At 40.0% G+C, this 26,243-nt stretch overlaps 1 protein-coding gene across 4 annotated transcripts in view; it reads left to right on the top strand.

Annotated features, from left to right (window-relative positions):
• Nucleotides 1–26,243, top strand: part of Stk3 (serine/threonine kinase 3) — a 307,706-nt gene that overhangs the window by 45,575 nt on the left and 235,888 nt on the right. For all 4 annotated transcript variants that reach the window (XM_050161781.1, XM_050161789.1, XM_050161795.1 and 1 more), the window contains exons 5-6: nucleotides 13,339–13,503; nucleotides 13,996–14,163. In XM_050161781.1, the coding sequence (XP_050017738.1) occupies nucleotides 13,339–13,503; nucleotides 13,996–14,163 (333 nt within the window). The remainder of the gene's footprint in view (nucleotides 1–13,338; nucleotides 13,504–13,995; nucleotides 14,164–26,243) is intronic.

Here is a 26,243-nt window from a genome sequence, read left to right as displayed (position 1 = left end):
CCATTCTAGGAACTTCCCCTCTTATTTTACCTTTTTTTTTTTTTTTAGTTTTTCTAAACAGGGTTTCTCTGTGTAGCCTTGGGTGTTCTGGAACTCACTCTGTAGACCAGGCTCTGCTTCCTGAGTGCTGGTACTAAAGTAGTGCACCACCACCACCCAGCTTCATGTTAACAATTAAGTACTGTAGGCATCAACTTCAGCTGTTGATTACAAGTTATAGAAAACTTCATTGTCTGTCTATCTATCTATCTATCATCTATCTATCTATCTCTCTCTCCCTCTATCTATCTGTCTGTCTATCTATCTATCTACCATCTATCTGCTTACTTATTTTGAGACAGTATCTCTACAGAGACTTGGCTGGCTTAGAACTCACCATCTAGACTCGACTGGCCTTGAACTTATGGAGATCTTCCTGCTTCTACCTCCCAAGTGCTGGTGTGCCACAGCTAGCCTTTCTTTTTTAAACCATAAAGGAAATCTGTCTGCTAATATAATTAAAATTCTATGTAAAATTAGTGTTGTGTGTGCCTTGCTTGATTCAGGGTCAAAAGCATGAGTAGAGCTTGCTTGTTGAGATACCACTATACTAATGCCAGCTTTTCTTTCCTGGCCACAGGTGGCTGCCAGCAGTGCCCTGGATTATATATTTCAGTCAGAAATCCGGCAGTAAAGAGCGATAGCCCTGTACTTCAGTGCTCCAGAATGGGCTGTGCCTTTCTTTGAGCATTTGGACTAGTATGTGGTAACTGACGTCTCCTTGTGGTCACGATGCCGTTGACTAAGACACGATCTGAATCTGGAGACGTAGTGATTGCCTGTAAGGAAGTCAGAGTGTGTTAGTAGGTGCAGGATAACTGCTGGACCAGCCAAAAAGAATACAGTTTGTATATTTACTGGACAAAAAGTCCCCTAAAATACATCAAGAATTAAAAAAATTAAAATGCCCCTCAAAAATATTTTCCATACTGAAAGCTAAATTTTGGTAGTGGTGTCTGGTGACATTGATTGTCCAAGCTGTTGGCCCCTGACTTCCTCCCTTACAATAGAGACAGGAAGGTTGATGTTTTCTGAAGAGCCTGTTGCTCATCTGTTAGTGAGAGGTGAATTCTTCAGAGCTTAAAGAGCGGTATTTATCCGGGGCACCTACCCTTCTGCTTAGCCTTACTCTTGGGCACTGCTGTGAGCTCTTTTCTGTACTAGAGTCTGAGGAGATGGTTATAAACTACCAGAAGTTAAACAAAGCAGGAAGGTTAATTTTGGCTCATGGTGGTCATCTGGCTCCATGGCTCTTACGCCTGTGACAAGCATCATGTGGGAAGATGAGGAGCAGAGCTGCTCACATCAGGGAGGGAGGACAGAACTGTAACTGTCCCTTGCTGTCATGCCCAAGCCCCCACCTCCTAGTGGTCAGCTGTCAGTCCATCCACTGTGGATTGGTCCCTCTCAGTGGCACCAGCAGCTGTGCGCCACTCCTTCAGTTCAGGAGTCTTTTTTATTTTAGGAGGCAGTGTTTGTTGAAATAGGAGTGGCGGGGCTGCGTCCCCAGCACCCCAGCCTCCTGCTAGTTTATGCCCGGAAATAACAACACACAAATTGTATTCATTCAAAGACTGCTTGGCCCATTTCTATCTAGCCTCTTCTCGGCTAACTCTCGCACCTGGACTAGCCCATTTCTAATAATGTGTGTAAGCACCCCAAGGTGCGCTTACCTGGAAGATTCTAACCTATGTCCATCTTGGGTCGGAGCTTCATCGCGTGTGCCTCAGAGAGCAGAGCTATCGGGAGAGCGGAGCTTGGCATCTCTGCTCCAGAGAGCAGAGCTGTCGGGTCTCTCCGGGAGCAGAGCAGAGTCTGATCTCACCTCCTCTTCCTCCCAGAATCCTATTCTGTTTACTCCTCCCACCTATGTTTTAACCTATCAGGGCCAAGGAGTTTCTTTATTGCTTAAAACCAATGAAATCAACAGATTGATATGACACTCCCACATCAAGTGTTTCATATTTGGGTCATAGCAGAGTGAGTGTTTCATATTGAAGCTGATACTTTTGCTTCTTATTTGGCACCTCCACTTGGAGTCAAGATTGAGTTTTGGGCATTGCAAGTTACAGCTTCAAAGCAAATGGAGAAAAATGACAGTGTGCACTATACGATCAGACTGTCAGAATAAAATGACAGTGTGCACTGTACCATCAGACTGTCAGAATAAAATGACAGTGTGCACTGTACCATCAGACTGTCAGAATAAAATGACAGTGTGCATTGTACCATCAGACTGTCAGAATAAAATGACAGTGTGCACTGTACAGACTGTCAGAATAAAATGACTGTGCACTGTACGATCAGACTGTCAGAATAAAATGAGTGTGCGCTGTATGATCAGACTGTCAGAATAAAATGACAGTGTGCGCTGTAGGATCACACTGTCAGAATAAAATGACAGTGTGTGCTGTACGGTCAGACTGTCAGAAGTTTTGATAGCAGTCATGTGCCACCATGTCTTAATCTCCAGCTCAGTACATTGTACACTTCATGCTTCATTACGTCTTTTCTAAGTTTCTGATTGAATTATCAACACTTTCCGTATGATTTTCCCTTGTTACAACATAGTCCTCCAAACAGAAGATGCCTTTTACCTTAACTAAGCACATTAGGGTTGCAGTGCATTCTCTTGTCTTCTTTGGTAAGTTGCCCAGTTCCCTCCTTTGTTGCTGTTCTTCTTGGCATTTTCCACAGTTCTATTTCCCTTTTGTGAGTCAGGCCCACCTTCATACACTATTTAATTATGGTACATTCCTCTGTAGGCAGTTTATTTGTACAGCCAGATATGCGTGGAGCAGACATACACCTCTGTCCGTGGTAACCCTGACTCACAGCACCCTGACACAGTGGTTATTTGGAGGGATTTCTTCAGTGGGAGTTCTTGATGTGGAGGCAAAAACCAAATTTCAGTGCCTGGGATGTTTCTTTCCTGGGTGCACTGTGTAATTTTACTGACCTTGAGCCTCCTAATCCTAAATGGGTACAATATCATATTCCTTTCCTTACCTGCATCTGTGTTTCCCAGCAAGGGATGAGCATGAGAACATGTGCGGCATTCTGTGTCCACGTGGAAGTGCTACTTTATTACTGTTAAAATGGCATTTACATTTTCTGTTTCAAATTAATAATGAGTTAAAAATTTTATATAAGTTAAAATTGTAACCATCTAGCATTAGACTTCAAAAAACCCTGGTATGTATTATTGTGTGCCTTTCCTTTTCCCGTTTTTCTTCTTGTTTTTTTTTTCTTTCCTAATTACGTATTTTAGATACTTTCTCATATCAATACATGAAAGTTTTATGTGAGCGTTACTGAATGCTTATATATTTTCCTTCTCTTTTTCCAGTAATGGGTTCCAGCTTTTCTACTTCTGACCATTAAAATCAAAGCTACAAAACACTGTACACATGTACTCATTTATTTGTATTTTTAATGGTCATTGAATATATTCAGAGAAGGGAACTACTGAGTCATTGGGCATTATTGTTTCCCAGTTCTCTCCTCTAGGGTGAGGGAGCAAACCCAAGTCCTTGGCATGTTAGTCTCTGTTGAGCTACATTAGCAGGTGGTGCGCTGCGCTGTTTTCTAGGCGAGTCCAAACTGTGTGTGGCTCAGGGTAGCAGTCTCAGCTGCACTTCAGCATGACTCTGGCTGCTCAGGTCTTCCTGCTTCACTCAATTTTCTAACTTTACTAAAGGTGTTTGCTATTAGTTGCGCTATGGAACTTTCCCTGGAGAGTTTGAACTGCTCTACAGCAGCAGCTTCTAGTGTTACTGTACATTGTATTTCTCTATGCGAATTTCTCCACAACTTAGTTCTACTCCAAAGAACTTTCTAAAATTTCAGATGTGGTCACATTAAATGTATGGCTTCCCATTTTGTCTTATTTTCCCATGTGCTCTGTATTCAAGGAAAAAACCCAACACCTAGTCACTGATACTGGCACACACACACCATACACTTTATTATTTTGCATAGTCTATAAGATAATGACCATCATTGTGATATTTTCATACATGTACATAATGCACTTTGATCATATTATTGCCTTTGTTGCTATCTCTTTCCTTTTCCATCCCCAGTCTTTTTCCTATGCCAGTAGTTTCTTTTATACTGTATGTTTCTTTGTTTATTAGTTTATATATGCGAGTGTGCATGCCCTGGTGTGCAAATGTATGTCCTGGTGTGTGAATGCGCATGCCATGGTGTGTGAGTGTGTGTGTTGTGGTGTGCAAGTGTGCTTACCATGGTATGTGTGTGTTGTGGTGTGCATTTGTGCATGCTGTAGTGTGCAAGTGTGCATACTGTTGTGTGTGAGTGTGTGTGTTGTGGTGTGCATTTGTGCGTGCTGTGGTGTGCAAGTGTGCATACTGTGGTGTGTCAGCGTGTGTTGTGGCGTATATATTGAGGTCAGAGGAAAGCTCTGGAGTGTCCAGCTTTCTCCTTCTGTTACAGCACCATATGGGTTCAGAGTGTTAAGCCTGGGTCTTCAGGCTCAGTGACACAAGTTTCTCTACCTGATGAACCATCGTACGAGCCCCTGACTTGTCTGCTTTTATTTTTCATTTTTTTTTGGTATTGAAGGAAGCATGCAATACATGTCTCTATGTTTTATTTTGTCTAGAGTTCCATTGTTTTTGTTTGTTTGCTTTTGTGACTGATATGATTTTATTTCTATTTATGGATGTATATTGTATATATTAAAATGTATATCACATTTTAAAGCTTTTTTTCATACTTTGGCTAGCACATACTGGTGACTGTGTATGTATCTGTGTGAATCACCCTGGCACTCAGGAGTATATTCTTCTCTCCTTGGTCACTGCTTTTCATGAGTCAGGTCAGCAGTCTGAGCTGTGAAGCTTCCTTGGTGAGGAGATGCTGAAGCAAATGGTGGAGTTGGCAGAACCGGGTGCCCTTCAAAGCTCTGGAGGGGAATTGAGTAACTCGAGTTCCCCAGTCAGTTTTAAGGACAGCTGTTGTGGAGCATTTCCGTAGCTTCTCATAGCATTGGAGCAGTGTGTTCACCAACTGTACTGAATTTCATGAAGAAGGGGACAGTAGAACAGGGTTTTAATTCGTTCCATGCCTACCTTCTATGCCTTTGTTTGTTTAGTATTAAGTGAAAGGATAGGTGTAGAGTAATGGATGGTAAGAACTCAACCAATATTTTTAATATCTTGACTCCAGTAATGTAAGGTTATGTTTTGAAAGAGATGAGATTTGATACAGGCTTAAAGGACTGTAAGGATCACGTAATTGAGTTCTGATCAGTTTGTTTAGTGTGTGTGTGTGTTTGTGAGTGATACGCTTGTGAGCCAAAGTGATGATGTGCAACAGTGAGTGTGAGCGGTCAGGTAACTAGCCAGTCAGTTCTAGCCTTCTGCCATAGCTTCTGGGCATCAAATGCAGGTCATCTGACTTGTGCAGCAAGGGTCTTTATCTACTGAACCGTCTGCTAGCCCTTGGTCAGTTCATAAGATCTTATGCCAGTGGACTTCAGAGTGGGCTAAAATAGCTAAAAACACTTGAACTTGCAGAGTGTCTGCGTTCAGTTCTCAATACACACATGGCTGTTCACAAATGTCTGTAATTTCCAGTTCCAGGGGTTCTGATGCCCTGACCTCTGTAAACTCCTATACACATGTGTAACACATATGCACACTCATAGGCACACATATTCACACACACACACAACATAAATAAATGTGTTTTAAATAAGATCCTGTACAAAATCATTGTGTGAGTGAGACTTAGAATAGCAGGGCAATTTGTTATAAATTTTAAAACAGTCGGCTAATTTATTATAAATTTTGAGTTTCAGCCTCACAATGGATTCGAATCCCAGTGAGCTAATAGTATTCCATACAGAATAGTTACGTTGTTTCGTGTGCATACAGAATGGTTACGTTGTTTCGTGTGCATACAGAATGGTTACGTTGTTTCGTGTGCATACAGAATGGTTACGTTGTTTCGTGTGCATACAGAATGGTTACATTGCTTCATGTGCATGCAGAATGGTTATGTTGTTTCATGTACATACAGAATGGTTACGTTGTTTCATGTGCATAGATGATTAAATGAAAAAGATGAGGTAAGTTTGACTCAATTTTAGAAATGTAAATTCCTAATTTTGTATAAACTTAAAAAACTTCACTTGCATTGACTTTTCCTGACTAAAGACATTAAGGATTTCTGTTTATTTTAAAATCATTTATGCATTTGCCCTTGAGACAAGTTGGTGGGTGCATTTTTATCAAAACCATATACACGGTGACATATTAAATGTATCATATTATTATACTAATCATATGACTCTAGAAACAAAAGTAACCAGAGGACTGAAGCCTATCAAAACCATCTTTTTGTTTTTGTACAATGAAATTCTTTTTAAATTTGCCAGGGAATTCATAGTAATATTGAAACCAGATGTAGACTTCCGTCTTGTAACGTATTAGCTCAGCTACAGAAGTCTTATTTCCACCCTGATTACTGAGCAGTGCATTTGTGGCTTATGATCTCTCTCTCGTTATAACAGACCTAGAAAACGCAATCGAAATGATTTAAATATAGTGACAAAATAGAACTCAACTCCCGTGTATTGAGGATCACCTAAATAAACCCCAAAGCGAAGTATCCCTGCTGATAATTTTCTCTTGAAGGAAGTCTTGACAGATAACGCTAAAAGAAGCCCTAGCCCTCGTTTGACGTGGATCTGAGACTGAAATCCCCACTGTTTCCTTCTGTTGGAAGCAGATCGTCTTTCCTATTTTTTTTTTTTCCCTCCAAGGGTTTTCAGTTCAACCTGGCTGTCTTAGTTAGGGTTTCTGTTGTCGTGATAAAATCATTCCCCAAGTCAACATGAGATGGGAAGGGCTTATTTCACTTTATATCTTATACTTCCATCACCAAGGGCAGCCAGGGCAGGAACCTGGAGGCACGAGGGGAGCACTTCTTGCCGGCTGGCCTGTTCCTGATGGCTTGCTCAGCCTGTTTTCCTTTAGCACCCAGGGCCATCAAGCCAAGGGTGCTACCACCCACCGTGGATGGACCCTCCAGCAGCAATCCTCAATCAGGAAAATGTCCCATGGGCTTTCCCACAGGCCAGTCCAGTGGGGGCTTTTTCCCAACTGAGGGTCCTTCTTTCCAGTTGACTGGAGCCTGTGTCATGTTGACACACAACTACCAGCAGACTGACCATTTTGAAATGATTGAGTCTGTGTCTGTTTGAATTGATGAAATTTTTATAGAAGTGAAACACCATAGTACCTTAAATTTTATTAAATAATGGAAATAATTTCCACATGAGATCTTTCCACTTTGGGTAAAGCTATAATTTATATATAAATAAAAATTAAAAACAGATTATTTCAGACTAAAAGTCCATGTCTTAGGAAGGTGAGGTCTGCTTTATGTTTTGATAGCTGTTGATGGGCGAGCGTCAAAGTCACCAGGGAAGTCTGATAGACAGGCTGCTAAGTCTGGGCCTGCTGTGTGGTCAGTGTCCACTGAGTAATAGACAGTTCCTGTCTGCTCTCAGCTCCTCTCCACTACTGAAAACCAGGGTTCCTGGAGCAACTTTAATTCCTGATAGACTATTTTCGTCCAAAGTTCGTTTGATTTCATTTTTATTTAAAACAGATGAGGCAGCAATTGGTTGCTTTAAATTAGCTAAAATTATGTATATTTTTGTGCTAGAATTAAAATTTAGCCCACTACTTTCCCCTGATTTCAGATCTCAGTGGAAGGAAAGTGGGTTTTCCTCAGTCTTTAAGACCTCTTTACAGTTGCTCATGATGCGGGTGTCTGCGTTTCTGTGATTGTCTTCCTTTCTGTGGGCGCTGCCCCTGTGTTTCTTGTCTGATTAGTCCAAATAAAGACTAGGTTTTTGTGTCACTTCATCTTTTCTTCCCTAATTGTCCCCCCGTTTGCTTTCATTTCACGTTGAAGATGCTTTAAAAAATAGTTGGCAGCTTATATGTCTATCTCTTGCCCTCTAGAGCAGGGTCCTCAGCCCTTCTTCATGCTACAGCCCTTTAATAGTGTCTTCCTGCTGGGGTGACCCAACCATAGGATTACTTTGTTTCTACTTCATAAGTGTAATTTTATTACTGGTATGAATTGTGTTATAAATATCTGATATGCAGGGTATCTGATATGTGACCCCCAAAGGGGTTGCAACCCCACACGCTGAGAACCACTGTTTTCTAGACTGAGACTCTTCTTGGTTAGGTTAAAAGTACCTCCCTCCCCTCTGGCTTCCTACCCTGCCCTAGTAATTGAACTGACGATTTTGATTACTGAGCCTTTCCTATCCTAACGCAATGCCTAGTCTGACCCTGAAGTTCTCATTCTCCTGCCTTGGCTACTCAATTGCTGTTATTTAATAGGTTGCTACCATGCACAGCTTTTTGTTTTTATTCTTTTTCTGTTGTAATATAGAGGTGTGGTCCCAGGGTGATGAGCTTTAAGAGCACACTGTGCAAGTCTGAGAAGTTGACACCAAGGCTACTAATTATAAAGAACTCTTCCTGTCTAGAGTTGTGCACATTTACCATTTATTCCCATTTGTATATCCTAGACATCTAGCAGAATATTGAAAGACTCCTGAGGAGCAGAAGTGATCTTTAAAAAATTTTAAATTTAATTAAATTATAATTGAATTATTTTACCTTTTCTTGCTTCTCTCTCATGCCTGTACTCTTCTCCAGCAAGCTTACAGTCCTCTCTTCCTTAACCATTCATTGTCGCATGTGCATGTAAGCTAACAAATGTATCAATAAAACTTGCTGAATCCATGGGGCTTGTCCCTGGGGAAGACGTACTCTCCCTCTCTCGGCAGTTGCTCTGTTGATATTGGGATATCAACTCTTGGAATTGTTCAGGAAGGTTCAGCAGCCATGTTGCTGAGAGCCCATGGGCACAGCTTCTCTGTTACAGGTAGGGGCACAACTTCACAGCTGACTTCCTGGTCCTCTGGTTCTTAGAGTCTTTGTGCTTCTTCTTCCACGATGTTGGCTGAGTTGTAGGAGCAGATGTTGTGTTGTGGTTATCTCAGTTTTGGCTGGGGATCCCCTGGTAGTTTTTATCTATGTTTTGGTTAGCTGTGGCTTTCTGTAATGGTCTCTTGCTGCTACAAAAGAAGCTTCCTTTTCTAGGTCTGTGCCATGTGTGGGGGCCCTTGTAGAAGGTAGGGGTAGGGTTGGTAGCCAGAGTGGAAGGAATGGAGATGGGCTGACCAGAAATCCTTTAGTCATATTTTCCACAACCCCCACATTGCTCTCTCCATCTGGGTTCATGACCTAGGGTTTATAGAGCTGGTTCCTAGGTGACACTCTTGTCTCTACTCTCTGATGTGACTGAAAACCATTCATTTAGAAAATTGGAAGAGCCTTGGATATAGATCAGTGGTCACATTGCAAGCAAACAAAAGCAAAACCTTGTAAGTGTTACAGAGATTCCTTCCTTTTAGGCTCAATAACATCTCATTATATGTTGCCATGGTTTGGATAAACATCCTTCTGAAGTCCATGAGTTAAAGACTTGAGCCTCACAGTGATAATATTGGGAGGTGGTGAGACCTTTAGAGATGGGGCTTTGAGGTCCTCAGGTCCTGGGGTGTTCTTCCAATCAGGATTTTGAGACCTTGAGTGGACTTTCTTTTATACCTGGTTTGTGATACAATCTTTTTTGTTTCAGCACAGTTGCTTCGTTCTCTTAGCCTTGGCCTGACCTTTCCAAACTGAGCCAGAGTAAACCTTTTCTCATTACATGTTAACTCTCTCAGTTATTTTGTTATGGGGCAGGAAACTAACACACAAACGTAAGCATCCTTTTGCGCGTCCATTCCTCTGTCACTGGACGTTGACGTTCGCTTCTCCTTTTAGCTCTGTGAGTGATGCTGTGAGTATAGGGTGTATCAAAGATCTTTCTGTAGGCCTGTTAGCCATTTGTATCCTTTAAAACATTTATTTTATCATTATATGTGCATGCCATGCACACTCATGGGAGCCTGCATGCTTTGGCGTGTGGAGTGGAGAGGATAGTTTGTGTGAGTTGCTTCGGTCTTGCCGCCTTGCTGAGCCCATTCTCTTATTTTTGCCGCATCATGTACTCTGGGCCTGCGGTCCTGAAAACTTCGGCTGATTCTTGGTCCGCATCTCCCATCTCACTGTAGGAATATTGAGATAAAAAGTAATGCAATTGTATCTGGCTTTTTATGTGAGTTCTGGGAAGTGAGGCTTGTCCGTGTTTTCATCTGTTCAGCCACCTGGCCCGCATTGGTTGTCATTGAGGAAATATCTATTCTCGGCCTGTGCCTATTTTTTTAAAAAAGGTTTTTCTTTTGCTGTTTACCTTTAAGAGTTTTCTGTATATTTTGGGGATTATTGTTTGATCACAAAAATAGCTTGCATTTTTGCTACTTTGGGGATTGTGTTTTGTTATTACACAGATTAAAAAAAACAATTCATAAAGTCTCCCACTTGTGCTTCCATTTGTGCTTCCTTCCTCTTGGTTGCCCATGTTGTGAAGCTTTTACTGTTTTTCTTTTCTAATTGTGGTTTGGATTTAGTCTTACATTTAAATCCTTAGTCTATTTTGAGTTAATATTTGGATATGAAAAGATTCTTCTTTCTCTGTCAATGGTTTTGGTACTCTTGTTGAAAATCATGTGACTAGCTATACACAGGTTATTTCCGGGATCCTCATGCTATTGCGTTCTTCCGTATGTCTTTAAGTAGTAAGATTTCAACTTAGGAATTAGAAGTCTTGTAGTTTGTTTAGACTTATTACTAGCCCAGGCTGGCCCGGGAGGGCCTGAGGACATGGCAGTTCTGCCTCAGCCCCTGAGTTGTGAGATACAAGTGGGAACCATTACCCAGTCTGGACCCATGAATTTTAACATTTTTCTCTGTTTCTTCATTACCTTTACTGAGATTTTTGATGGAGAGTACATTGAATCTGCAGATTTCTCGGGTAGCAGGAGCATCTCAGCAAGTCGTCTGGACGTGGCCATGGGACGCATTTCTGTTTCTGTTCTCTCTTTGATCTCTGCTTCCTGTTTCTTACTGTTTAAATCTCTCTTGGTTAGTCCCTACGTGCTTCATTCTTTTGATGTTATTGCAAATGGAGTTTTTTTGTGATTTCCTTTTTAGAAATGATAATTTTTGTGTGTTTATTTTGTACTCTGTATCTTGCTACCTTGCTAAAACTATTTATGCTTATAGTTTTTTTTAGTTTCGTAGCTGTTGTTCTGCAAACAGATCATTTATTTCTATAATTTCTTTCCTTCTTCTTTGCCCTGCCTAGAACCCTCCAGTACTCTAGAAGTGGTGAGAACGGTTATCTTTGCTTCTGACTTAGCGGAGAAGCCTTGGTCATCATGTTTCTCCGGGTGCCCTGTGTGCTATTCAGTCTTTGGGTTGGCGCTTGTTCTTTTAGTCCCTCGCTCACTGTGTGTTTTCATCATACTTGTGAATTAAAGTTTACCGTTTAGTCATTTGGCTTTCCTGTTAATGGTTGAAGTGGTCATGTGGTTTTCTCTTTTGCCATTCTGTTAAGATAATGTATTTCATTGTGTAAATTTTGTATGTTGCACCATCCTTCAATTTGAGAAATAAATTTATTTCATCATGTTATATAAAATTCTCTCTTCCTTATCCTGTCAGTATTCAGCTTATTTGTATTTGCCAGTATTTTATTAAAGATTTGCATTAATGTGCACGAGGGTACTGTTTTTGTTGTTTTCTTACAGTGTCCATTTTCACCTCTGGTGAAATAAGTTTTCTAAATGTGCCTCCCCCTTTCTGATTTTTAGAAAGGTTTGAGAAGTTGAATCAAGGAATTTTTCTCCCCACCTTCTTTTAGTGTAGATTGTGTCTTCCAATATAACACTCATACAGTTGGCTCCATATCATTAGACCTCAGTAAAAGTGCCTTTCAGAGATGGGGGATGGAAGTGCAGCCTGGAGACAGCGGCTGCTTAGAAAGTGTGATTCTCTGGGACAGCTTCAGGGCATCTTCCTGTCTCCAGACCCTGCTTAACATGCTATAAAACATGAAACCCAAACAGCCTCTCAGAGATCCCCGAGTATCCAAAGATGTGTCTCGACCCTCCTCTGGTTCTCTGCTGTGTTTTCTTTGTGGTAGCTGCCACTGACGGGTTTTTCTTGTGCTACCACCAGTTTGCTGTCAAATTCTGCCTTCCTCTGTACCTAGAAGACAAAGGCCAATCATTTATGTTTGATTTGATTATGTAGGTATAGGTAAGTCGTTGGACATTGGTGATTAAGTTACGTGTCATGAGATGGACTGAGAAGCCAACCCTTGATGACAAGGTTGTTTCTCTAGCGACCATTTCCTGTTGTGTTAATTATTCAGAGTCCCACCAAGAGTGACTTTGTTTGTATGAAAGGGTTATGAATTCAGAATCAGCAGCCAGAGATAAACTGTAGTTCAGCTGGTAGAGTGCTTGCCGTTGTCTGAAGGCCTGGGTTTGCTTTCCAGAACCACATGAAGTGGGTGTGGTGATGAATGCCTGAAAGCCCAGCACTCAGGCTGGACAGGTGGGAGACCAGAAGTTCGGTGTCTTCTCCAGCTCGGTAGTAAGATGGGAGGCACCTTGTGCTACATGAGACCCTGCCTCTTGTGTGTGCGTGTGTGCGTGTGTGTTTTCCTTTCATCTCTTTTGTTCAGCAAATTACAAGGGATTTAGAAAATTTTTTTCTAGTAATAGGAACCTAGAAAGAAGAACAAATATTTACCTATTGTTATTTCAGAATATCATGCTATACTACAGAATTTTTATAAAAGGTAAAGGAAATACTCATTAAAAAACAGGTTATAGTGGCTCCAAGAGAAATGATGATATCCTGGGGTATGCATCTTTATGAGTGTCATGGATAATATTAAAGAAATTTAATCTTCCATTCTTCAGTAGTGTGTAATAGTGGAATGACAGCGTTGTGTGGAGGGCAGGAGTTTTGTGGCTTCTTGTGTAGAGGTTTAATGGTTGTTGGAAAGAGGCATTTGTGCCGGCGCTGGTGGTACCTGCCTTTAATCCCAACACTCAGAAGGTGGGGGCAGGTGGATCTCTGAGTTTGAGGCCCGCCTAGCCTACAGAGCCATACATAGAACAGCCAGGACTACACAGATAATCTTGTCTTGAAAAACAAAAGGTAAAAACAAAAAAGAAGAAATAAAGTATGAACTTGTTACTGATGTTTTTATTATGATGTCTCTGTGATTTTATCTGATATTGTATTTCATCATTACTTTAAAAATATTCCTTTCCAGTTAACAGAAGACGAAATCGCAACTATTCTAAAATCTACGTTGAAAGGATTAGAATACTTGCATTTTATGAGGAAAATACACAGAGATATAAAAGCTGGGAACATTCTCCTCAATACAGAAGGGCATGCAAAGCTTGCAGATTTTGGAGTGGCTGGCCAGTTAACAGTAAGTTGACTTTAATAATTTGGATATATTTTGGACTATTTTTCAGACTTGATTTTGACTAAACTGATATTTGGGACAAATGGAAGGATAACTTTGTTATTCTTATGGCGAGGAAGCCATGTTTGAGTCTGTTTACAGTGTTTGGGTCAGTAGATAATAAAAGACGTTTTATCATCCAAATGCTCAAGTTTGTGAAAGGGAAGCAAATTGAGTCCTTTGGTACACTGGTTTTCTTCCACTGCTTCTATTGTTATCATACTATGGTAAGTGACTGTCTTTAATAAAATGAGGAAGAGTTAAAATCTCTTGGTTATTTTATAGTTTAAGATTCCTAAAATATGTCATGTTGTAACTAGTTGAAGCATTAGGAAAATAGTCAGTGTTTAATAGAATCTATGTTATTAGTGGATCACAGGTTTTTATGAATATGCTGGCATACCTGTTTCCTTTGTGTTTTTGTGTAGTATTTATGCTTATATAATATCTTTGCAGGATACAATGGCAAAACGCAATACTGTAATAGGAACCCCATTTTGGATGGCTCCTGAGGTAATTCAAGAAATAGGTTACAACTGTGTGGCTGACATCTGGTCCCTTGGCATCACTTCTATAGAGATGGCAGAAGGGAAACCCCCTTATGCTGATATACATCCAATGAGGGTAAGGAAGTTATGTTTTGCTAAAAGCACTGGTTTTGACTCTTGCAGTTTTGCAGTGACAACATAAACAAACAGAAAGCGAATGCATTTTCGTGAGTCAGAGACTTAGGTTTCCACTTTATTCCACTGCACAGTCGCTTGTGAGCAAAGAGCTCGGGGCTGTGTGTCCTCAGCACGCACTAATGCCACCCACGAGAGCCGTGCTTTCCAGGGGATGCGCTGCTTCTGTGTTCTTTAGCTCATTGCTTTCCAAAGGCTGCTGGAAGGGGTTAAGAAACGAGTCCCCACTTTCTTATGCACGCCTCAGTTCCTACCTCTCTGTGTTATTTAAGCTGATATTTAAAGTCCCAGTGGGGCTGGAGAGACGACTCTGGTTAAGAGCGTGCTGTTCTTCTAGAGGGCCCGGGTTCAGTCTCAGCACTCACATGTCATCTGTAACTCCAGTTTCATGGGCTCCTATATCATCTTCTGACCTCTGTGTCTGCTAGGCAGACCTGTAGGCAAACACCCAAACATGTAAAATAAAAAATGTAAAAGTCCTTATGCTCACTGTTGCTATCTATCTGTAAGGGAACTAGATATATTTCTTTAAAATTGATTATTTATTTAGAAATACTCTTTTTTCTGCTTACTGTTACCCTGCCCCCATAAACTCCTTTCCATGGTAGCCTTGCATTTGAAGTCCAGCTTGTTGTGCTTTAGGGTTTGTAATGACACTGTATCTAGATTACAGTGCTATGTGACTCTGGCATAGATGTGCATTTTTATCTTTGTATATATTTATTGCCATCTAGTGGCTGTAGTTGCCCTAGGACCACTGTCGGAGTAAAGGAGGAAGAACGTGTTTATGGAAAAGATAGGGAGACATAGAGAGAAGAATGAAGTAAATCGGTGGAGAAAGGAAGACGGGAATACTTTTGAATATCTAATGAGGAATAAATTGGAATTATGTTTAATATCATAACAATACAAATAATTGAAGTATTGAAAATACTTAAAAATCTACATGCCATATTGAGGCACATTACCAGACAGTTACTGTAGTGGTACAGTTGTATTCCATTTATATTATCTTTGTACCCATAAGCTCCTTTGGCAATATTAAAAAGAAAACATAATGTAACTATGTATTTGAAAACAACATGAAAAATAGGAAAGTCAGCACAGGAATGTAAACTCTCATTCTTCTTTGAGTATCCGTCACCTCTGGTCCTCTGTCAGGGTGTTCACGGGGTGTGATTCTCTAGTATCAGTCACCTCTGGTCCTCTGTCAGGGTGTTCATGGGGTATGATTCTCTAGTTATCAGTCACCTCTGGTCCTCTGTCAGGGTGTTCATGGGGTATGATTCTCTGGTGAGAACTTCTGCCAGGTTGAAAAAATTGTAGTTTGTGACTCTGACTTAATGTTCTTAAAACTCACTTGAGTTTGAATTCATACTTATAAAATAGTAAAAATATATTAGAATACAGTATTTCTCTTTAAAAATATCTAGATACACTGCATATTTTGCAAACTTCTTCTTAGAATTACTTGGTCTCTTTTTCTATCATTTAAAATCTGCCAGATTTTGAAGTCCCAACTAAGGTTTTACTTGTTTGTTTGTTTCATATGTGTGCATTTGCCTGTGTATGTCTGATTTGTGCCTGGTGCTCACAGGGGCCAGAGAGGGTATCAGCTCCTCGGAGACTGGAGGTATAGGTGGTTGTGTGCTGCCTTGGCGGTGCTGGGAACCAAACCTGGGTCCTCTGGAAGAGAACTAAGTACTGATCCATCTCTCCCTCTCCTCAGATTTTATTTAGATGTATGGAGATTTCCTTGACATCAACAGCCCATATAGACTTTTGTTTTTCTCCTCATAATTTGCATATAGAACACACAACTCTATCATCTTTGGATGGTTACCGTGTACGTTTCCAAGTGTGATACGGTTATAGACTGCTCTTTAGATAGTATTGTGAGCTGTTTCCCAGCTGGAGTAGTGAAGTGTGAGGTCGACTTCACACCTGAACCCTTACTGAAAGCACTCTTGCTTCCTTGACATGACCACATTTCCATGGTTCTTTCTTGGTTTTCCATTAGATGTGTAGAAAGTGGAGTTGTCTGTTGGTTTGTTTGCACTTGAGGACTTTCCCTTGGGCCAACCTGGCGTCAAGCACAGAGAAGTGCTCGATACGTGCTGCTGTTTGTCACACGGAATACGACACTGTTGTCCGGGGGGGCAGCTGATAAAGCTAGTGATGAAATGGTGAAATAGTAACTGGTGCAGTCCCATCCGGTTGTCAGTGGTTTGGTGTGTGTTGGGGGGAGGGGAGGTTAAGATAAATGAGCCTTCCAAGAGTAAAAAAAAGGGCCCTCCCTAGAATTGGACAGTGAAAAAATGTATTTGAAAGTGTTTCCATACCACCAGGTAGTTTAGATGAAACCTTTCAGTAAAGGGTTACATTATTTGTTAATATGACTTAAGCTGTCAGTAGCATAACCAAGATTTGAACTCAGGGATCGAGCTTAGGTCAGTAGCTAGGCTGCAAGTCCCCTTAACGGTTCAGCTATCTTGTTGGCCTCCTATTCGTAATAGGCCCTACCAACTCTGTGTAATAAGAACACGACTTAATAGTGCTGCTGACTTCCAAGACTGATATGGGATTAGGTTTTCATAATCACTTGCTTAGATATGTTTTTTCCCATAGTAGTGATGTGACTGATATTTGAGAATTTTGAGACTTGAATCAGTTTTTGTCTGTGAATTAGCGGTAATGGCCCCTCTTGTGTGTACTTCATAGAGTTGTTAAGTTCAAATGAGATATCTGGGAAATGCGCTTAAACATTAAAGAAAATCGAATTGTTAGGTAGCATTTTGCAATTACTTTTCAGTTTTTATAAATGATTAAAGTTCTTAAAGACTCTTATGTAGTTCTAGTTACCATCTTTCCTAGGGAACTTTTGCTGTGGGAAGAAGCAAGCACTGTTTATCGTCATCTGACTTGGTGTGTTGGCCCATTAGGGCAGTGAAGGCGGGGTCAGGACCCTATGTGGGACCTGCTGCTACAGGAAGAAATATGGAAATAATGGGCCATGCAGACAGATACATTTTCTCTCCTTTCTAATGGTGATAAATGGAGTTTGCTTATTTGTTTTTACGTATGTGTTTATGTGTATGGGTGTGTTGAGAGTTTGAGGCCAGCCTGGTCTCTATATTGAGACCTGCCTCAAAAAACAAAACAACCCTTTCTCTGAATTCTTCTCTCGTATTATATTAATAATGTATCTAACAGCACATTTTAATGAGACAATTGTCTTATATTTCATGTTAGATCTTAGTTTTAAAGGAAGTGTGCTTCACATTTATTTTGAACTAAACCTGTCAGAATGACGTGTATATAAAAGTATTCAGTAAATATTTTTGTTAAGTGAGTGTGAACTAAGTTTTGGAGGGTGCTTTTGTGACTAGTACTGACATCTGGTGAGTTCAAATTCTTCTTTCTTAAAATAATAAATGTTTAACTTACAACATAGGTCCTGGGAAATACATAAAAGCTGACTGTAAATGCTAATAAGATACAGCTTGAAACACCCATCCTTCCTTGTATCCTGCCTTCCAGCCTTTTATTTAATGAAAATGATTTAAATTGTAGATTAATTTTATTTTATTTTTTTGGAGTATTTAGGCCCTGTCTCATTACTGACCAGGAAGAACAGTATTGCCATGCTCTAGTTCTAGTCTCTGGACCCAGGAGCATGGGTTTGCGAAGGACTAGAATTGTTAGACCATGTGGAAGATTTCTGTTTTAAAGTGATCTTGTGGGATTAGTATGTTATCATTACAGATACTGTTTCATCCTCAATTTGTTATAGTGACTGTTGAGGGTAGAGAATTAAGGTAACAGTTATTGCAGAAAACATACAAGTCAGTGAATTTGTGGCTTAGAGATTGGTATATTGACAGGTACTAACTGTGATTTCAAGTGTACAACACTTGGAAATTCATAATATTTTTGGTAAGAAATAGCTTTTTTATCAAGTTTGACTTTTAGCATTATACAGACACACAAAAATGACAACAGTTAAGACATACTTAAAACAAATGCATCTTGCAACTAAATGTCCTCAGAAAGAATTGTTTACTATCCTAGAGAACATATGTCTTGATTATGCTAGTTCAGATTGTGTGTATTGATACTTAGTTTTCAGTATATCTTTTACATGATTAGAACTTCTTCATTACAGATGGGGTGTTATGTAGTGAAAGACAAGGGACACATGATAAAAGTGACTTTGTATGCATTACAGTCACTTGTAAACTACAAGTCACCATTTTCACTGAAGGCTTGTGAATCTCTCAAATTCTGTAATCAAATAAATGATATTAAAGACAGAAGTACAGAAATAATTTGACATAACAATTGTGGCTTATACTGAACATATGTTCCTGTTAATAAGTTGCATTATGATCTTTCAGGGCTTGTATTTAGCTGGTACATTTTGATTCATTTGATACCCTCAGTTTTTCTTAATTTTTATTAGCAAGTTGTTACAGTGGTTAACAAGAAGTACACAGATTTAAGTTGCAATAGTTTTCCCAGGGTTATATGATCCAACTTCACAAGCGTCTTGAACATATGTAGATGCTTTTCTATTTTGCTTTAGCTATGACATACAATTGATATAGGCAAGCATGAAAGCTTGGGCAAATTTTCCCTGCTTTTTCTGGATCTTGCTCAGGTTCTGTGGTATTTATGTAGAGAACAATTTCGTTACTTGGGAATGCATGTTGAAATTACCATGTGCGCTGTTTTGCTGTAGGCCCGTTGGCACTGCCACAAAGGTGACGCTCTGCCAGTAGGCCATTTCCTTGTCGGCTGCATTTACAATTTAATAGAAATATTACATGACTTTTTAAACAAGTGTTTTGGCAGGGAGGAAATGGCAGATTCCATACAAACAAGCATAGCTTCCTTTCCTTAACCACACTGCAGCTACTCAAGAAATTGTAGTTGGTTTCAAGTTTGGGGGTTTAGGGGTAGAATGGGGAGTCAGGTTGAAGCAGGAATGACATTGATATTTGCTGTAAAATAGTCATGCATTTTTGCTGCTGGATTTTATTACTGTTTAGTTTCAGTCAGTGACAACTAATATATTTCTGCATCACAGCTCAGATAATTTTAATGCAATTTAGGAATAACTGGGTTTTCATTGGTTGAAAAGGCCAGGACCACAGATAGGTCCTACATGGTAGCACTGCTTTTTTAAAGTTTTGTTTCTTATACTTTGGCCTTGCTGTGTGATTGGCCCTTCATGATTTTGCCTAAGCATTATTTTTTTTTAATAAACTGTAATTTAGTCTTGATGAGCAGCCTTGGGAGCCAGAGAGCACAAGCAAGGACATTTGATAGATTTGTTCACACTGATGTCAAACCTGAAATGGTTTCCGTCTTGTCTTTTGGTCAGTCTGTTTTGGGTCTCTGTTATGCATTTTGAAACTTGAAAGGTCTTATTTACAATTTTTATTACTCCATCATATTCCTCTTTTACTTGCTTAGTCCTCTGGCTCTTGAATAATTTGCAGTTTGAATAAAACTTCTATCTTTAGTTGTAAAGGATTTATACTTTTGGAAATGGCTATAGGGAGAAATTGTGCCTTACTTTTGGACATTTCTGTAGCCACTTTCTTCGTCTAGTATAGATCTCCTTTTTCTTTTAGAGGGAAAAGGGATGGTTTATACTTTACTCCTTTTCTTTTCTTATTGCCTCTGACTTCTTTCCCCACTGCCTGGCAGCTGTGGCGCGTTACACTGCTGGTGGTGTGGTGGAGACTGGCTCTGGGTGTGTTCTTATAGCCATCTTAGCGCTGCCTTTTGTTGTTCCGTGGTTCAGTTTGTTGGTAATGGACATATGGACATCATATGTTCCGTGGAACACTGTACGGAGCCAATTTGAACTGTTTCCATTTGCCTCAAGTCCAATCACGGTATTTGTTTTTCCATGGCGTTTACCCAGATTATCCATACCTCCTGCTTAGCTCGTGTCACTGCTACCATGGACTGTGCTTCCCCTGATTGCCTCGAGTTTTTCACAGTATGTAATTGCCTTTCCCCGTAACTCCCTTTTCATAGCGCTGATTGATGTTTATAAACAGCCCAGGATCTTTTAGATAGCAGATATCCAGGTGCATAGCAGTATGGTATTCAGTTTGTTCTTTGTTTACACACAGGAGAGTTTTATATCCATTCTCCTTGACCGGAATTGAATATTCTGGTGAAAAAATCTAGACGAGTGACCTATGGTTTTCCACCAGTATTGCTTACGTTTTAGAAGCCATAGTAACAGTGATGTGATATCAGACTCCATTTGGTTTATCAAGTTACAATTCTTTCCCTGTGTTTTGAAGGTGAAATCCTCAAGTTCTTTTGCAGGCACGAGGAAATGTGGCCGTGGTGTTGTTTATTGTAGTGCCCTTAGTGCTGTAGCCTTGCATAAAGGCATTTCTAGTTACCGCTTCGCAGACTCTTACGGCATTCAGTGAGCCAACTATTGTTACTGGGAAGCTGGAGTTTTAAGCTGTGAGCTTGTGGGTCAACTGGCATGTATTCATCTTTATTCACTTAGCCAATATTTACTGAGTACCCACTGTCTACTGGGGACTGTTCACACCCTGGGGATACAGAAATAGAAGAAAAATATGAGCATTTGAGTTTTATATACTGCAGGGGAATGAGAATGTAGGAAAGAAATACAGCATTTATTTTACATGGTAATAAATAGAAAAAAAAAGGGAACAAAACAGGAAATGGTAAAAGCCACACCGTGTTTGAAGCGTTGTGTTGTAGCTTTAGTCAATATTTCATGTAGAAAGTCGTACTTGACTAAAAACTTAAGGAAATTCAGGCTGAGTATAGAATACTGGTGGCAGAGGTAAGAGTTTTATATTTAGTTGTGCTGAAATGGGGTGTGTCGACTCCTGGGTGTGCCATGAAGTCTTGAAGGCTAAAATTTGCTGCGCAGACTTTTCTTCTGAATGAGCTGCATCTGATAAAGGAGGGCATAACGTTAGCCTGAAAGGTGGTGAGGGTAGACTTCCTCAGGAGGCTTTTCCTTACACTAAGGTGGTGAGGGTAGACTTCCTCAGGAGGCTTTTCCTTACACTCAGAGAGGGATGGTGGCCGGCTGATGAGAGTGGTAATAGCAATGAAGCAGCTGGTAGCTGGATTCTGATACATGTGTATGTGTGTGTGTGTGTGTGTGTGTGTGTGTGTGTGTGTATACTTAAAGTGGGTCAGCTGGATTCATAGATACACCATGTACGTTAAACACTGATGATCTGAATAGTCCGATTTGCTTTGGAAGATGGTTGTTTTTACTTTATCAGTTTATGTGGGGGGCAAAGTGAGTGGAATATTGTTAATTTTTATAGGAAACCCTATTACAATTTTAATATATGTTTGTCATACAGAGGAAAGAAAGGTGTAAAGGAAGAAAGCAAAGCATAAAAATGAAAATAAAAAAATTGCCAATGCTTGTACTACTAAGAGATTTAAAATTCACACTTGATACATGGTCTTCCTGTTTGCTGTGTGTCTACCACAAGAACGTGCTGGGTTTTTTAAAAAAAATTTTCAGTCAAACTTGGAATAATGAGATTATATTGTCTGCTAATACCATCTTCTCATTAGCACTATGTTTTGACTGCTTTTCCATATTCTTTAGACTCAAACAATGTATGGTCTTGACACATGCGTATAATCATAGCTCTTATAAAGAGGGTAAGTTCAGGGCAACCTGGAGTACAACAAGGCTTTGTTTCAGTAAACAAATAGCCTGAAAGCAAATACTATCTCACATAAAAATTTTGAGTAGCTTAAATGTAATATTTTAAATACAATCTGCATTTAAGGCAAAGCTTTGAAAAGAATGTTTCTTTATGGCAAAAGAGAACAGCCTAGATGGAGAAATGTCCACTAATCCTGGCCCCGACATTTATAAAACAGTGTTTGAACTCTCCAGACCTATTTATCCATTAATTATAAATTATACTTTTGTTTGTTTTTGTTTTTCTAGACAGGCTTTCTCTGTGTAGTCCTGGCTGTCCTCAAACTCACTCTGTGGACCAGGCTGGCCCAGAACTCAGAGATCTACCCCTCTGCCTCCTGAGTGCTGAACTTGAGGCAGTAAGTTATACTCTTTTAATTTAGTTTTTAATTTTTTCTCATTTTGTATACCAATCCCAGTTTCCACTCCCTCCCCTCCTCCTGCTCTCTTAATCTTCCCCCCACTCCACCCCTGTCCATCCCTCCAGAGGGTGAGGCTTCCCATGGGAGTCAGCAGAGTCTGCCAACTTCACTTGATGCAGGACCACGGCCCTTCCCCTCTATTTAGGCTGAGCAAGGTATCCTTCCAAAAAGCATGGGCTCAAAGAGCCAGTTCAAGCCCTAGGGATAAATCCTGGTCCCACTGCCCGTGGCCCCAGACTGCCAAGCCACACGATTGTCACATGCAGGCCACACTCAAAGGGACTAGTTTAGTCCTGTGCAGGTTCACCCATTATCAAGAGAGTCAGTGAGCTCCCACTAGCTCAGGTCAGCTGTCTCTGTGGGTATCCCCATCATGGTCTTGAATCCTTTGCTCATATTATTGCTTCTCCCTCTCTTTTACTGGTCTCAGGAAGCTCTGCTGAGTGTTTAGCTGTAGGTCTCTGTATCTGCTTCCATCAGGTGCTGGATGAAGGTTCTGTGATGATAATTGAGTTAGTCATCAATCTGATTACAAGGTAAGGGCAGTTCAGGCACCCTCTCTACTATTGCTTAGGGTCTTCGCTGGGGTCATCCTTGTGGATTCCTCGGTGTTTCCCTGGTGCCAAGTTTCACACTCGCCCCATAGTGGCTCCCATAATCAAGATATCTCTTTTGTTGCTCTCCCAAGGAGAACCTTAAGAGAGGCATACATGGATCCCTCTGGGAAGAGACAGTAGATGAGATCTCCTGAGAAAATGGGATCATGGGAGTGGGGAGGAGAACACAAGGAGAGATGGAGAAGAAGAAATAAATTATACTTTTAAAGAAAGTATTCTGACGCCACTTTCAGGTTAAAACCCATCAGTTCTGCATGATTTTAATTTTCGTTTTTTTCCCACATTATTATTTCTACATAAGATTTTAAGAATTCTATTGAGAGACTTATATTTTAGCCTTAAGAAACTTATTTTTACTGCAATTTATACATTGTATCTTTAACTTTGTATCAGTAAGCAGTCTTAACCAGCTGAGTGATTGCATCAAGTCTAAATAATCAACCATATCAGAAACATGCAATTAATAATGAACAGATTCTTAGATACTTCCTTCTAGCAGTCCAGATATTTTAGAAAGAAAACATTGTGAATATTTTCTTCATTTAAAATGTACTTAACCTGCCAAAAAATACAAATGCGGTTTTCTTAACCTTGAATACTGGTATATACATGTGCATTTGGGAAGTATTCCACTGTTGCCAGCCTCTTGGTCACTGGGGAAGTGGAGTTGTTTCCCACTACCTGGCTGTTTTTGCTATACTGCCTCTCTTGCTGCTGACATTTTGAGTTTTTAAAACACCCTGTCACATCTCAAGAAGCACAGTTCTGGGCAGTTCCTGGGAGTGAACATGGAGAAGGTAGCCAGACAGACAGTCGCCCACATTTAGAGGGAGAAGGTAGCCAGACAGACAGTCGCCCACATTTAGAGGGAGAAGGTAGCCAGACAGACAGTCGCCCACATTTAGAGGGAGAAGGTAGCCAGACAGACAGTCGCCCACATTTAGAGGGAGAAGGTAGCGAGACAGTTGCTGGATTCTTTTGCATAGACGAGTGTTTTGTAGGCTGCCCATATTGTTCCATATGGAATCTCATTCTCTTAATTAACTAGTATTCCCCCTTCTCTCTTGTCTCTCATTTATCCATTCCTTATTGGTAGACACTTGTATTCTTATAATAGTTTTCATTATTTGGAATAACGCTGCCATAGACATGAGAGTGCAGGTGTCTGCTTGGATATTTTTAGTCCCTTCTCATTCTTTAGTGTCTGTGCTCCAAAGTAGAATTCATGGACTGCATGGCAGCTGTGTTAGTGTTTCTGAGGGACCACTGTAATCTCCCCATAGCTCACCAACCTCTCCTGTTGGAGAGGAGACTGTCTCCTGAGGGACAGGATAAGAGGGCGTATAGACTATATTGTTTCTTTCGAGGGCTTGTGGACCTTAGTGCCATACAATGTATGCCTGTGCTTCTAGCTCTGGAGGGGTAGAGGAGAGAGAACTGAGCTTAAGGTCAGTTTGGACAATGGAGAGAAGTTGCATTTAGAATTACAGGGCCCGTGAGATCCCAGAAGACCCTCGTATTTGGGTGAGGCATTGGATATGGGAGGGAAGCTGGTTTGCTTGTGCTGAAGAAGAGAACATGGCTACTCTTTATTATGATATAATCTTCACAGATCACACAGTGGAAGGCTAAGAACATTTTGGAATGTATGATAGAGAATTTGTTAAATGTTTTGTTTTCCACAAACTAAATAGTTTATGTAACTATATTCATATAGCACTTATGTATATTTTCCCTTACTTGCTAAACATTTATTTTAAGGAGTTTGACTTAAATGTATGCTTTTGAACCAGTGTAGTTAATGTGTTATGCCCATTCTTTGGCTGATTTCAATATATAAATTTGGCAGTTTATTCAGTAATTTAGTATAATATTAAAATTGACAACAGCTTTCTTTTTTGTTGTTCACAAATGTACGTTTGGAATATATTGTTCCAAGCAGATCTGTTATAATACACTTAATGCCAATTTTAGGATCGTCATTATAATTGAGAAAAGAAAAGAACCATATCTTTATACTTGTAAAATGTATATGAAGCAATGAAATAGAAAATATGAATTATTTTCTAGCTTTTGGGGTATTTCTTAGGTTTTCTTTTGACTCTTTAGAAGTGTCTCATAATTTCTTTTAATCTATTTTGTTTGGGGTATTTTCAGACCTTATCTTTTGGCTGCCAGTGTGTGGGAACTAATTTGTGGTGTTTTACTTAGTAACACATTCCCATAGACCATGTGTTACTAATGTTTCAGCATTTGGTGTATGGATTACTGTTTGTTTCTTTGTTTTCCATGTCTTTTTTTTTCTTTCTTAAAGAAGAACAGTGAGAATTCACATTATAGTTCTATGATCTTTTAAAATTTGCTTGTCCTAGGCCAACCCAGTTCTTTTTATTTTTAACATTGAGGTATCTGGAAAGGTTGAAGTCATAAAACTGGATGTCTGGGATATAAGAATATTTAGAGGCTATAAGTAAAATATGTAGCACTAAACATCAGCCACAGACTAATTTCTGTTTGTGTTGATATTTATGAAACTAAATACCACCCCAAATCAATAATGTGTCACTCTTAGAAGAAGCATATAAAGATGGTAGCCTCTTTTTAAAACCTCTAAAACTGGGGCTGGAGAGATGGCTCAGTGGTTAAGAGCATTGCCTGCTCTTCCAAAGGTCCTGAGTTCAATTCCCAGCAACCACATGGTGGCTCACAACCATCTGTAAAGAGGTCTGGCGCCCTCGCCCTCTTCTGGCCTTCAGGCACACACACAGACAGAATATTGTATACATAATAAACAAATAAATATGAAAAATAAATAAAACCTCTAAAACATTTCAAAATAATCATAATGTTCTTGGTGAAAATTTTACACTTCTATAAAGTGTTTTGAAACATGTTTCCGGTGGTGATGAACACCTTTAATTTTAGCACTTGGGAGACAGAGGCAGGTGGGTCTCTGTGAGTTCAAGCCCAACCTGGTGTACAAAGTGAGTTCCAAGGCAGCTGGAGCTACACAGATATCCCTTCTCGAAAAACCAACCAAACCAAATGAACAAACAAAAAAAACTCTTGCAAGCAGTAATAACTTGATGACCAGAATGTACCAAAATTGGGCATTTCCCCAGAATTCTCAGTAAATTATTGTATCATCACATAATTTAAATAACCCTCTGCTCTTAAAGTATTTGGTGTGTGGGTAAAGCTGGGAGTGGGAGAAGTCATCCTCCCCAAGGAAGAGCAG

The sequence above is a fragment of the Alexandromys fortis genome, unplaced genomic scaffold (assembly GCF_014885135.2).
Source record: "Alexandromys fortis isolate MF-2015 unplaced genomic scaffold, M_Fortis_MF-2015_v1.1 scaffold_17, whole genome shotgun sequence".
In the NCBI taxonomy this organism is placed as follows: domain Eukaryota; kingdom Metazoa; phylum Chordata; class Mammalia; order Rodentia; family Cricetidae; genus Alexandromys; species Alexandromys fortis.
This window is presented reverse-complemented; position numbering and strand designations above follow the sequence as displayed.